Below are 16,641 nucleotides of genomic sequence, written 5' to 3' on the forward strand. Positions count from 1 at the left end.
CCACCCTCCACCCACCACAACCACCACCTCTCCCTCCCTCTCCCTCCCCTCCCCGCAAAGTCCGCCCGGTCCGCCCCCGGGACTTTCCCCCAGCCACCACCACCCTCCAGCCCCACCACCACCCCAGCCACCACCACCACCACCCCAACCACCACCACCACCACCACCACCCCAACCACCACCACCACCACCCCAGCCACCACCACCACCACCCCAGCCCCAGCCACCACCACCCCAGCCCCAGCCACCACCACCCCAGCCCCAGCCACCACCACCCCAGCCACCACCACCACCCCAGCCACCACCCCAGCCACCACCACCACCCCAGCCACCACCACCACCACCCCAGCCACCACCACCCCAGCCACCACCACCACCCCAGCCACCACCACCACCCCAGCCCCACCACCACCCCAGCCACCACCACCACCCCAGCCACCACCCCAACCACCACCACCACCACCACCCCAGCCACCACCACCACCCCAGCCCCACCACCACCACCACCACCCCAGCCCCACCACCACCACCACCCAGCCACCAGCCCCACCACCCAGCCCCCGCCAGCCAGCGGCCGAGTCATCCGATGTAGATGCGGTGGAAGTCGTTCGCTCCAAAGGCGGCGTTGCACTTGGGGCACTTGCGCTGCCGCGTGTCGTAGCGAGTCTTGACGCACTCGAAGCAGAAGACGTGGAAGCACTTGGTGAGGACGGCGTCCTTCTTGCGAGCGTTGCAGCACGGGCACGTCAGCTTGGCCTGGACACACACAGACACACAGAGAGAGACACACAGAGATTCACAGACACAGAGACACACAGAGACACACAGAGACACGGGCACGTCAGCTTGGCCTGGACACGCAGAGACACACGGAGAGATTCACACAGAGACACACAGAGACACGCAGAGACACACAGAGAGACACAGAGAGACACAGAGACACGGGCACGTCAGCTTGGCCTGGACACACAGAGACACACAGAGAGATTCACACAGAGACACACAGAGACACGCAGAGACACACAGAGACACACAGAGATTCACAGAGACACACAGAGACACAAAGACACGGGCACGTCAGCTTGGCCTGGACACGCAGAGACACACAGAGAGACACACAGAGACATACACAGAGACACGGGCACGTCAGCTTGGCCTGGACACGCAGAGACACACAGAGACACACAGAGACACGGGCACGTCAGCTTGGCCTGGACACACAGAGAGACACACGGAGAGATTCACACAGAGACACACAGAGACACGCAGAGACACAGAGACACGGGCACGTCAGCTTGGCCTGGACACGCAGAGACACACAGAGACACACAGAGACACACAGAGACACGGGCACGTCAGCTTGGCCTGGACACACAGAGAGACACACGGAGAGATTCACACAGAGACACACAGAGACACGCAGAGACACGCAGAGACACAGAGACACGGGCACGTCAGCTTGGCCTGGACACGCAGAGACACACAGAGACACACAGAGACACACAGAGACACACAGAGACACGGGCACGTCAGCTTGGCCTGGACACACAGAGACACACAGAGACACACAGAGACACGGGCACGTCAGCTTGGCCTGGACACACAGAGACACACAGACACACAGAGAGACACAGAGACACACAGACACAGAGACACACAGAGACACGGGCACGTCAGCTTGGCCTGGACACGCAGAGACACACACAGAGACATACACAGAGACACACAGAGACACACAGAGACACACAGACACACACAGAGACACACAGAGATTCACAGAGACATGCAGAGACATACAGAGACACACAAAGACACACAGAGATTCACAGAGACACGCAGAGACTCACAGAGACACACAGAGACACACAGAGACCCACAGACACAGAGACACACAGAGACACGGGCACGTCAGCTTGGCCTGGACACGCAGAGACACAGAGAGACACGCAGAGACACGCAGAGACATGCAGAGACACGCAGAGATTCACAGACACACAGAGACACACAGAGACACACAGAGATTCACAGAGACACGCAGAGACTCACAGAGACACACAGAGACACGCAGACACACAGAGAGACACAGAGACACACAGAGACACACAGACAGACACAGAGACACGGGCACGTCAGCTTGGCCTGGACACGCAGAGACACAGAGAGACACAGAGACACACAGAGACACACAGACAGACACAGAGACACGGGCACGTCAGCTTGGCCTGGACACACAGAGACACACAGACACAGAGAGACACACAGACACAGAGACACACAGAGACACGGGCACGTCAGCTTGGCCTGGACACACAGAGACACACAGACACAGAGAGACACACAGACACACAGACAGACACAGAGACACGGGCACGTCAGCTTGGCCTGGACACGCAGAGACACAGAGAGACACAGAGACACACAGAGACACACAGACACAGAGACACACAGAGACACGGGCACGTCAGCTTGGCCTGGACACACAGAGACACACAGAGACACACAGAGACACGGGCACGTCAGCTTAGCCTGGACACACAGAGACACACAGACAGACACAGAAACACGCAGAGACACACAGAGACACGGGCACGTCAGCTTGGCCTGGACACACAGAGACACACAGAGACACACAGAGACACAGAAACACACAGAGACACAGAGATTCACAGAGACATGCAGAGACACACAGAGACACGGGCACGTCAGCTTGGCCTGGACACAGAGACACACAGAGACACGCAGAGACACACAGAGACACACAGACACAGAGACACACAGAGACACACAGAGATTCACAGAGACACGCAGAGACTCACAGAGACACACAGAGACACGGGCACGTCAGCTTGGCCTGGACACACAGAGACACAGAGACACACAGAGATTCACAGAGACACACAGAGATTCACAGAGACCCACAGAGACATGCAGAGACACGCAGAGAGACACAGAGACACACAGAGACACACAGAGACACGCAGAGACACACAGAGACACGCGGGGGAGACACGCGGAGACACACAGAGACACACAGAGACACACAGAGACACGGGCACGTCAGCTTGGCCTGGACACACAGAGACACACAGAGAGACACAGAGACACACAGAGACACACAGACAGACAAAGAGACACGGGCACGTCAGCTTGGCCTGGACACACAGAGACACACAGAGACACACAGAGACACACAGAGACACGGGCACGTCAGCTTGGCCTGGACACACAGAGACACACAGAGAGACACAGACACAGAGACACACAGAGACACGGGCACGTCAGCTTGGCCTGGACACACAGAGACACACAGAAACACACAGAGACACACAGAGACACGGGCACGTCAGCTTGGCCTGGACACACAGAGACACACAGAGACACACAGAGACACACAGAGACACGGGCACGTCAGCTTGGCCTGGACACACAGAGACACACAGAGAGACACAGACACAGAGACACACAGAGACACGGGCACGTCAGCTTGGCCTGGACACACAGAGACACACAGACACACAGAGACACACAGACGCAGAGACACACAGAGACACACAGAGACACGGGCACGTCAGCTTGGCCTGGACACACAGAGACACGCAGAGACACACAGAGACACGGGCACGTCAGCTTGGCCTGGACACACAGAGACACACAGAGACACACAGAGATTCACAGAGACATGCAGAGACACGCAGAGACACACAGAGACACACAGAGACACACAGAGACATGCAGAGACACACAGAGACACGGGCACGTCAGCTTGGCCTGGACACACAGAGACACACAGAGACACACAGAGACACGGGCACGTCAGCTTGGCCTGGACACACAGAGACACACAGAGACACACAGAGATTCACAGAGACATGCAGAGACACGCAGAGACACACAGAGACACACAGAGACACACAGAGACATGCAGAGACACACAGAGACACGGGCACGTCAGCTTGGCCTGGACACACAGAGACACACAGACACACAGAGACACGCGGGGAGACACAGAGACACGGGCACGTCAGCTTGGCCTGGTGGCGCGCAGAGACACAGAGACACAGAGACACACAGAGACACGCAGAGACACACAGAGACACGGGCACGTCAGCTTGGCCTGGACACACAGAGACACAGAGAGACACAGAGACACGCAGAGACATGCAGAGACACGCAGATATTCACAGAGACACACAGAGACACACAGACACACAGAGACAGACACGCGGGGACACACAGACACAGAGACACACAGAGACACGGGCACGTCAGCTTGGCCTGGACACACAGAGACACAGAGAGACACGCAGAGACACACAGAGACACGCAGAGATTCACAGAGACCCACAGAGACTCACAGAGACATGCAGAGACTCACAGAGACCCACAGAGACCCACAGAGACTCACAGAGACTCGCAGAGACTCACAGTGACTCACAGAGACCCACAGAGACTCACAGAGACTCACAGAGACTCGCAAAGACTCACCGTGACTCACAGAGACCCACAGAGACTCACAGAGACACACAGAGACTCACAGAGACTCACAGAGACCCACAGAGACTCACAGAGACTCACAGAGACCCACAGAGACTCACAGAGACACACAGAGACTCACAGAGACCCACAGAGACTCACAGAGACACACAGAGACTCACAGAGACACACAGAGACTCACAGAGACTCACAGAGACTCACAGAGACCCACAGAGACTCACAGAGACCCACAGAGACTCACAGAGACTCACAGAGACACACAGAGACACGCAGAGACTCACAGAGACTCACAGAGACTCGCAGAGACACACAGAGACACGCAGAGACTCACAGAGACACACAGAGACACACAGAGACCCACAGAGACTCACAGAGACACACAGAGACACGGGCACGTCAGCTTGGCCTGGCCCTGGTGTGGTGGGGTGAGATACACACACAGACACACACACATGGTGACACACACATGGTGACACACACAGACACACACAGACACACACATAGTGACACACACAGATACACACACATAGTGACACACACAGATACACACACATAGTGACACACACAGATACACACACACACACATGGAGACACACACAGACACACACACATAGTGACACACACAGATACACACACACACACACGGTGACACACACAGACACACACACAGACACACACACACACAGTGACACACACACACACACACACGGTGACACACACAGACACACACGGTGACACACACACACAGACACACACACACACAGTGACACACACACACACACGGTGACACACACAGACACACACGGTGACACACACACACAGACACACACACACAGACACACACACGGTGACACACACAGACACACACACACACAGTGACACACACAGATATACACACACACACACGGTGACACACACAAACACACACGGTGACACACACACACAGACACACAGACACACACATGGTGACACACACACAAACGGTGAGACACACAGACACACACACACCGTGACACACACACAGAGAGAGCAGTGACACATGAACACCCTCACCACCACCCTCACCACCACCCTCACCACCACCCTCACCGCCACCCTCACCGCCACCCTCACCGCCACCCTCACCACCACCCTCACCACCACCCTCACCACCCTCACCACCACCCTCACCAGCACCCTCACCACCACCCTCACCGCCACCCTCACCGCCACCCTCACCGCCACCCTCACCACCACCCTCACCACCACCACCACCACCACCCTCACCACCACCCTCACCACCACCCTCACCACCACCCTCACCACCACCCTCACCACCACCCTCACCACCACCCTCACCACCACCCTCACCACCACCCTCACCACCACCCTCACCACCACCCTCACCACCACCCCGCTCACCACCACCCTCACCACCACTCTCACCACCACCCTCACCACCACCCTCACCACCACTCTCACCACCACCACCACCACCTCCACCACCACCACCACCACCACCCTCACCACCACCCTCACCACCACCCTCACCACCACCCTCACCACCACCACCACCCTCACCACCCTCACCTTATACTCTTTGATCTCCTCCAGGAGGATTTCGTCAGCGTTGGCAAACACCTCCACCTTTTTCTGCCTCTCCACCTTGCGCCTCAGCTTCGAGATGTCCTCCTGTACCACCACCACCACACGCACACCACACACACACCACATGTATATCACACACACACACACCACGTGTATATCACACACACACACACCACACACACCACGTGTATATCACACACACCACATGTATATCACACACACACACACCACACACACCACATGAATATCACACACACACACACCACACACACCACGTGTATATCACACACACACCACACACACCACATGTATATCACACACACCACAAACACACACACACACCACACACACACCACATGTATATCACACACCACATGTATATCACACACACACCACATGTATATCACACACACCACAAACACACACACACACCACACACACACCACATGTATATCACACACCACATGTATATCACACACACACACCACACACACCACATGTATATCACACATACACACCAGATGTATATCACACATACACACCACATGTATATCACACACCACATGTATATCACACACACACACCACACACACCACATGTATATCACACACACACACACCACATGTATATCACACACACACCACACACACCACATGTATATCACACACACACACCACATGTATATCACACACACACACCACACACACACACCACACACACACCACACACAACCACATGAATATCACACACACACCACATGTATATCACACACACACCACACGTATATCACACACACACCACACACACACCACACACACCACCACACACACACCACACGTACATCACACACACACCACACACAATACACACACCACACACCACACACACACCACACACACCACACACACACCACACACACCACACACACCACACACCATACACACCACACACACCACACACACCACACACACCACACACCACACACACACACCACACACACACCACACACACACCACACACACACACCACATACACACCATACACACACACCACACCACCACACACACACCACACACACACACGACACACACACACCACATATAGACACCATACACTACCATATGCATGCGAGCGTGCGAGCGAGCGGGTGAGCGTGCGAGTGAGTGGGTGAACAGGTGAGCGTGCGAGTGAGTGGGTGAGCAGCGTGCGAGCGAGCGGGTGAGCGTGCGAGTGAGTGGGTGAACAGGTGAGCGTGCGAGTGAGTGGGTGAGCAGCGTGCGAGCGAGCGGGTGAGCGTGCGAGTGAGTGGGTGAACAGGTGAGCGTGCGAGTGAGTGGGTGAGCGTGCGAGTGAGTGGGTGAACAGGTGAGCGTGCGAGTGAGTGGGTGAGCGTGCGAGTGAGTGGGTGAGCGTGCGAGTGGGTGAGCGTGTGAGTGAGCGTGCGAGCGAGCGGGTGAGCGTGCGAGCGAGCGGGTGAGCGTGCGAGTGAGTTGTTGAACAGGTGAGCATGCGAGTGAGTGGGTGAGCGTGCGAGTGAGTGAGCGGGTGAGCGGGCGTGCGAGCGGGTGAGCGTGCGAGTGAGTGGGTGAGCGTGCGAGCGAGCGGGTGAGCGTGCGAGTGAGTGGGTGAACAGGTGAGCGTGCGAGTGAGTGGGTGAGCATGCGAGTGAGTGGGTGAGCGTGCGAGTGAGTGGGTGAGCGTGCGAGTGAGTGAGTGGGTGAGCGTGCGAGCGGGTGAGCGTGTGAGCGAGCGGGTGAGCGTGCGAGTGAGTGGGTGAACAGGTGAGCGTGCGAGTGGGTGAACAGGTGAGCGTTCGAGTGAGTGGGTGAGCGTGCGAGTGGGTGAGCGTGCGAGTGAGCGTGCGAGCGAGCGGGTGAGCGGGCGTGCGAGCGGGTGAGCGTGCGGGTGAGCGTGCGGGTGAGCGAGCGAGTCAGTGGGTGAACAGGTGAGCGTGCGAGTGAGCGGGTGAGCGTGCGAGTGAGTGGGTGAACAGGTGAGCGTGCGAGTGAGTGGGTGAGCGTGCGAGTGAGTGGGTGAACAGGTGAGCGTGTGAGTGAGTGGGTGAGCGTGCGAGTCAGTGGGTGAACAGGTGAGCGTGTGAGTGAGTGGGTGAGCGTGCGAGTGGGTGAGCGTGTGAGTGAGTGGGTGAGCGTGCGAGTGGGTGAGCGTGTGAGTGAGCGTGCGAGCGAGCGGGTGAGCGGGTGAGCGAGCGGGTGAGCGTGCGAGTGAGTGGGTGAGCGTGCGAGCGGGTGAGCGAGCGGGTGAGCGTGCGTGTGAGCGGGTGAGGAGCAAGCAGGCACCTGTGCCCGCTTGTAGTTGAAGGACTCCTTCTCCTTGGCCGTGCGGTTCTCCATGATGGCCGTCTGCAGCTCCTTCAGCTTGAGCTGCGCGTGCTCCAGCTGCATCCGCAGCTCCTCAGCCAGCTGAGCAGCCTCCACCGCCTGCACAGGTACACACACAGGTACACACACATATAGATACACACATAGATACACACAGGTACACACACAGGTACACACACAGGTACACACACATATAGATACACACATAGATACACACAGGTACACACACAGGTACACACACAGGTACACACACATATAGATACACACATAGATACACACAGGTACACACACAGGTACACACACACACAGGTACACACACACACAGGTACACACACAGGTAGATACACACATAGATACACACAGGTACACACACACACAGGTACACACACACACAGGTACACACACACGTAGATATACACACACACAGGTACACACACACACAGGTACACACACACGTAGATATACACACACACACACACAGGTAGATACACACATAGATACACACAGGTACACACACACACAGGTACACACACACATAGATATACACACACACAGGTACACACACACACGTAGATATACACACACAGGTACACACACACACAGATACACACACACAGATACACACGTAGATACACACACACATAGATACACACACAGGTACACACACAGGTACACACCCACATATAGATACACACATAGATACACACAGGTACACACACAGGTACACACACACACAGGTAGATATACACACACAGGTACACACACACACACAGGTACACACACATATAGATACACACATAGATACACACAGGTACACACACAGGTACACACACACACAGATAGATATACACACACAGGTACACACACACACAGGTACACACACACACAGGTACTTATACACACACACAGGTACACACACACACGTAGATATACACACACACACAGGTACACACACACACAGGTACACACACATATAGATACACACATAGATACACACAGGTACACACACAGGTACACACACACACAGGTAGATATACACACACAGGTACACACACACACAGGTACACACACACACAGGTACTTATACACACACACAGGTACACACACACACGTAGATATACACACACACACAGGTACACACACACACAGGTACACACACACACACAGGTACACACACAGGTACACACACACACACAGGTACACACACACACAGGTACACACACACACACACAGGTACACACACACACACACAGGTAGATATACACACACAGGTACACATACACACACAGGTAGACACACACACAGGTACACACACAGGTACACACACACACACAGGTACACACACACAGGTACACACACACACACACAGGTAGATATACACACACAGGTACACATACACACACAGGTAGACACACACACAGGTACACACACAGGTACACACACACACACAGGTACACACACACAGGTACACACACACAGGTACACACACACACAGGTACACACACAGGTACACACACACACAGGTAGATATACACACACAGGTACACACACACACAGGTACACACACACACGTAGATATACACAGGTACACACACACAGGTACACACACACAGGTACACACACACACACACAGATACACACACACACAGATACACACGTAGATACACACACACATAGATACACACACAGGTACACACACAGGTACACACCCACATATAGATACACACATAGATACACACAGGTACACACACAGGTACACACACACAGGTACGTATACACACACACAGGTACACACACACACACACAGGTACACACACACACAGGTACGTATACACACACAGGTACACACACACAGGTACACACACACACACGTAGATATACACACACACAGGTACACACACACACAGGTACACACACACACACACAGGTAGATACACACGTAGATACACACACATATAGATACACACACACAGGTACACACACACACACGTAGATATACACACACACACAGGTACACACACACAGGTACACACACACACACAGGTACACACACACACAGGTACACACGTAGATACACACACACAGGTAGATACACACACACAGGTAGATACACACGTAGATACACACACACAGGTACACACACACACAGGTACACACACACGCACAGGTACACACACACAGGTACACACGTAGATACACACACACATAGATACACACAGGTACACACACACATAGATATACACACACACATGTACACACACACACACAGGTACACACACACGTAGATATACACACACGTAGATACACACACAGGTACACACACACACAGGTACACACACACATAGATACACACACACGTACACACACACATAGATACACACACACACAGGTACACACACACACAGGTACACACACACATAGATACACACACAGGTACACACACGTAGATACACACACACAGGTACACACACACACAGGTACACACACACACAGGTACACACACACACAGGTATACACACACACAGGTACTTATACACACAGGTACACACACGTAGATACACACACACAGGTACACACACAGGTACACACACAGGTACACACACACAGGTACACACACAGGTACACACACACACAGGTACACACACACGTAGATATACACACACACACAGGTAGATACACACGTAGATACACACACATATAGATACACACACAGGTACACACACACACACATAGATATACACACACGTAGATACACACACACATAGATATACACACACACAGGTACACACACAGGTACACACACACACAGATACACACAGGTACACACACACACACACAGGTACACACGCATATAGATACACACACACAGGTACACACACACATAGATACACACACACACATAGATACACACACAGGTACACACACGTAGATACACACACACAGGTACACACACACACAGGTACACACACACACAGGTATACACACACACACAGGTACTTATACACACAGGTACACACACATAGATACACACACACAGATACACACACAGGTACACACACAGGTACACACACACAGGTACACACACACACAGGTACACACACACACAGGTACACACATACAGGTACACACACACACAGGTACACACACACACAGGTACACACATACAGGTACACACATACAGGTACACACACAGGTACACACACACAGGTACACACACACAGGTACACACACACACAGGTACACACACACAGGTAAACACACACACAGGTACACACACACACACACAGGTACACACACAAATAGTGGGCGAGTGCGTGGGCGAGCATGTGGGTGAGCTGGTGAGCGTGCGGGTGAGCTGGTGAGGGGGCGGGTGAGCTGGTGATCGTGCGAGTGAGCTGGTGAGTGAGTGGGTGAGCTGGTGAGTGAGCTGGTGAGCTGGTGAGCGAGTGGGTGAGCTGGTGACCGAGTGGGTGAGCTGGTGAGTGTGCGGGTGAGCTGGTGAGTGAGCTGGTGATCGAGTGGGTGAGCTGGTGAGCGTGCGGGTGAGCGTGCTGGTGAGTGTGTGGGTGAGCTGGTGAGCGAGTGCGTGAGCTGGTGAGTGAGCTGGTGAGCTGGTGAGCGAGTGGGTGAGCTGGTGAGCATGCGGGTGAGTGAGCTGGTGAGCGTGCTGGTGAGTGTGTGGGTGAGCTGGTGAGCGAGTGGGTGAGCTGGTGAGTGAGCTGGTGAGCTGGTGAGCGAGCGGGTGAGCGAGCGGGTGAGCTGGTGAGTGTGCGGGTGAGCTGGTGAGCTGGTGAGCGTGCTGGTGACCGAGCGGGTGAGCGTGTGGGTGAGCTGGTGAGTGAGCTGGTGAGCGTGCGGTTGAGCTGGTGACCGAGCGAGTGAGCTGGTGAGCGAGTGGGTGAGCTGGTGAGCGAGCGGGTGAGCATGTGGGTGAGCTGGTGAGTGTGCGGGTGAGCTGGTGAGTGTGCAGGTGAGCTGGTGAGCGAGTAGGTGAGCTGGTGAGTGAGCTGGTGAGCGAGCGGGTGAGCTGGTGACCGAGTGGGTGAGCGGGTGAGCTGGTGAGCGTGCGGGTGAGCTGGTGACCGAGTGGGTGAGCGGGTGAGCTGGTGAGCGTGCGGGTGAGCTGGTGAGCGAGCGGGTGAGTGAGCTGGTGAGCGAGTGGGTGAGCTGGTGAGCATGTGGGTGAGCTGGTGAGCATGTGGGTGAGCTGGTGAGTGTGCGGGTGAGCTGGTGAGCGTGCGGGTGAGCTGGTGAGCGAGCGGGTGAGTCAGCTGGTGAGCGAGTGGGTGAGCGAGAGGGTGAGCTGGTGAGTGAGCTGGTGAGCGTGTGGGTGAGCTGGTGAGCGAGTGGGTGAGCGTGCGGGTGAGCGGGTGAGCGTGCGGGTGAGCGGGTGAGCGTGCGGGTGAGCTGGTGAGCGAGTGGGTGAGCTGGTGAGCGAGCGGGTGAGCTGGTGAGCGAGTGGGTGAGTGAGCTGGTGAGCTGGTGAGCGAGTGGGTGAGCTGGTGAGCGAGTGGGTGAGCTGGTGACCGAGTGGGTGAGCGGGTGAGCTGGTGAGTGAGCTGGTGAGTGAGTGGGTGAGCTGGTGAGCGTGTGGGTGAGCTGGTGAGTGAGCTGGTGAGCGAGTGGGTGAGCTGGTGAGCGTGCTGGTGAGCGTGCGGGTGAGCTGGTGAGCGTGTGGGTGAGCTGGTGACCGAGTGGGTGAGCGGGTGAGCTGGTGAGTGAGCTGGTGAGCGAGTGGGTGAGCTGGTGAGTGAGCTGGTGAGCGAGTGGGTGAGCTGGTGAGCTGGTGAGCGTGCTGGTGAGCGTGTGGGTGAGCTGGTGAGCGTGCGGGTGAGCGAGTGGGTGAGCTGGTGAGCGAGTGGGTGAGCTGGTGAGCGAGTGGGTGAGCGGGTGACCGAGCGGGTGAGCTGGTGAGTGAGCTGGTGAGTGAGCTGGTGAGCGAGTGGGTGAGCTGGTGAGCGTGCTGGTGAGCGTGCTGGTGAGCGTGCGGGTGAGCGAGTGGGTGAGCGTGTGGGTGAGCTGGTGAGTGAGCGGGTGAGCTGGTGAGCGAGCTAGTGAGCGTGTGGGTGAGCTGGTGAGCGAGTGGGTGAGCGAGCTGGTGAGCTGGTGAGCGAGTGGGTGAGCTGGTGACCGTGTGGGTGAGCTGGTGAGCGAGTGGGTGAGCTGGTGGGTGAGCTGGTGAGTGAGCTGGTGAGTGAGCTGGTGAACGAGTGGGTGAGCTGGTGAGCGAGCTGGTGAGTGAGCTGGTGAGTGAGCGGGTGAGCTGGTGAGTGAGCTGGTGAGCGAGTGGGTGAGCGGGTGAGCTGGTGAGTGAGCTGGTGAGTGAGCGGGTGAGCTGGTGAGTGAGCTGGTGAGCGTGCGGGTGAGCTGGTGACCGAGTGGGTGAGTGGGTGAGCTGGTGAGTGAGCTGGTGAGCTGGTGAGCGAGTGGGTGAGCGAGCTGGTGAGCGGGTGACCGAGCGGGTGAGCGAGTGAGCGAGCGGGTGAACTGGTGAGCGAGTGGGTGAGCTGGTGAGCGAGTGGGTGAGCTGGTGGGTGAGCTGGTGAGTGAGCTGGTGAGCGAGTGGGTGAGCTGGTGGGTGAGCTGGTGACCGAGCGGGTGACCGAGTGGGTGAGCGGGTGAGCTGGTGAGTGAGCTGGTGAGCGAGTGGGTGAGCTGGTGAGCGAGTGGGTGAGCTGGTGAGCGAGTGGGTGAGCTGGTGAGCTGGTGAGCGAGCTGGTGAGCGTGTGGGTGAGCTGGTGAGCGAGTGGGTGAGCTGGTGACCGAGTGGGTGAGCGAGTGGGTGAGCGAGTGGGTGAGCTGGTGAGCGTGCGGGTGAGCGAGTGGGTGAGCGAGTGGGTGAGCGAGTGGGTGAGCGAGTGGGTGAGCGAGTGGGTGAGCTGGTGAGCGTGTGGGTGAGCTGGTGAGCGTGTGGGTGAGCTGGTGAGAGAGTGGGTGAGCTGGTGACCGAGTGGGTGAGCGAGTGGGTGAGCGAGTGGGTGAGCTGGTGAGCGAGTGGGTGAGCGAGTGGGTGAGCGAGTGGGTGAGCTGGTGAGCGTGCGGGTGAGCTGGTGAGTGAGCTGGTGAGTGAGCTGGTGAGCTGGTGAGTGAGCTGGTGAGCGTGTGGGTGAGCTGGTGAGCGTGTGGGTGAGCTGGTGAGTGAGTGGGTGAGCTGGTGACCGAGTGGGTGAGCTGGTGAGTGAGCTGGTGAGTGAGCTGGTGAGTGAGCTGGTGAGCGAGTGGGTGAGCTGGTGAGTGAGTGGGTGAGCTGGTGACCGAGTGGGTGAGCTGGTGAGTGAGCTGGTGAGCGAGTGGTTGAGCTGGTGAGCGAGTGGGTGAGCTGGTGAGCGAGCGGGTGAGCTGGTGAGCGTGCTGGTGAGCTGGTGACCGAGTGGGTGAGCTGGTGAGCGTGCGGGTGAGCTGGTGAGCGTGTGGGTGAGCGAGTGGGTGAGCGAGTGGGTGAGCTGGTGAGCGTGTGGGTGAGCGAGCTGGTGAGCTGGTGAGCGTGTGGGTGAGCTGGTGAGCGTGCGGGTGAGCTGGTGAGCGAGTGGGTGAGCTGGTGAGTGAGCTGGTGAGTGAGCGAGTGGGTGAGCGTGTGGGTGAGCTGGTGAGTGAGCTGGTGAGCGAGCGGGTGAGCTGGTGAGCGTGTGGGTGAGCGAGCTGGTGAGCTGGTGAGCGTGTGGGTGAGCTGGTGAGCGAGCGGGTGAGCTGGTGAGCGAGTGGGTGAGCGAGTGGGTGAGCTGGTGAGCGTGTGGGTGAGCGAGTGGGTGAGCTGGTGAGCGTGTGGGTGAGCTGGTGAGCGAGCTGGTGAGCGTGTGGGTGAGCTGGTGAGCGTGTGGGTGAGCTGGTGAGCGAGTGGGTGAGCGAGTGGGTGAGCGAGTGGGTGAGCTGGTGAGCGTGTGGGTGAGCTGGTGAGCGTGTGGGTGAGCGTGTGGGTGAGCTGGTGAGCGTGTGGGTGAGCTGGTGAGCGAGTGGGTGAGCGAGTGGGTGAGCGAGTGGGTGAGCTGGTGAGCGTGTGGGTGAGCTGGTGAGCGTGTGGGTGAGCGTGTGGGTGAGCTGGTGAGCGTGTGGGTGAGCTGGTGAGCGTGCTGGTGAGCGAGCTGGTGAGTGAGCTGGTGAGCGTGTGGGTGAGCGAGTGGGTGAGCGTGTGGGTGAGCTGGTGAGCGTGCTGGTGAGCGAGCTGGTGAGCGAGCGGGTGAGCTGGTGAGCGAGTGGGTGAGCGAGTGGGTGAGCTGGTGACCTTGCGTTTGTGCATCTCCAGTGCCTGGCTGCGCAGTGCAAGCTCCTTCTCAACAGCGGCGATCGTCGCCTGGAGGACTCGCTCCTTGTCTTCTAGACGTCGCACCACCTGCATCTGTGCATCCACCTGCATCACAACACACACACACTCTATATACTATACACTACTACACACTACTACACTACTATACACTACACACTACTACACTACTATATACTACACACTACACTATACACTACTACACTACTATATACTACACTATACACTACTATATACTACACACTACACTATACACTACTACACTATACACTACTACACTACTATACACTACTATATACTACACTATACACTACACTATACTATACACTACACTACTACATACTACACTATACACTACTATATACTACACACTACACTATACACTACTACACTATACACTACTACACTACTATACACTACTATATACTACACTATACACTACTATATACTACTATATACTACACTACACTATACACTACACTACTACATACTACACTATACACTACTATATACTACACACTACACTATACACTACTACACTATACACTACTATACACTATACTATACACTACACTATATACTACACTATACACTACACTACTACACTATACACTACTACACTACTATATACTACACTACACACTATACTATACACTACTACACTATATACTACACTACTACACTATACACTACACTATATACTACACTACTACACTATACACTACACTACTACACTATACACTACTCTACACTACACTATATACTACACTATACACTACACTATACATTTCGATTTAAAGCTTTCGTGACTGCAATGATTCATCTTATTTGGTTCTTTCGGTAAAGTCACGTAGAATGATAATAAAACAATAAATTGGCAAAATAAATAAATAATAAAATGATAAATTGCTAAACCAAATAAATATTTCTGTGTTATTTTATTTTAACAATTTATTATTT

General features: G+C 55.5%; 1 protein-coding gene across 1 annotated transcript in view; it reads right to left on the minus strand.

The window, feature by feature from the left end:
* Positions 1 to 526: 526 nt before the first annotated feature.
* Positions 527 to 16,641, minus strand: part of LOC116936887 (E3 ubiquitin-protein ligase BRE1B-like) — a 114,444-nt gene continuing 98,329 nt past the window's right edge. Inside the window, 4 exon segments of the mRNA XM_076057761.1 lie at positions 527 to 756; positions 6,064 to 6,165; positions 8,382 to 8,522; positions 15,643 to 15,768. Of these exon segments, the coding sequence (XP_075913876.1) occupies positions 580 to 756; positions 6,064 to 6,165; positions 8,382 to 8,522; positions 15,643 to 15,768 (546 nt within the window). The 3' untranslated portion in view covers positions 527 to 579.

This window comes from Petromyzon marinus, chromosome 84, assembly GCF_048934315.1.
Source record: "Petromyzon marinus isolate PM22_M1 ecotype Great Lakes invasive population chromosome 84, UKy_Petmar_22M1.pri1.0, whole genome shotgun sequence".
Classification (NCBI taxonomy): Eukaryota; Metazoa; Chordata; class Hyperoartia; order Petromyzontiformes; family Petromyzontidae; genus Petromyzon; species Petromyzon marinus.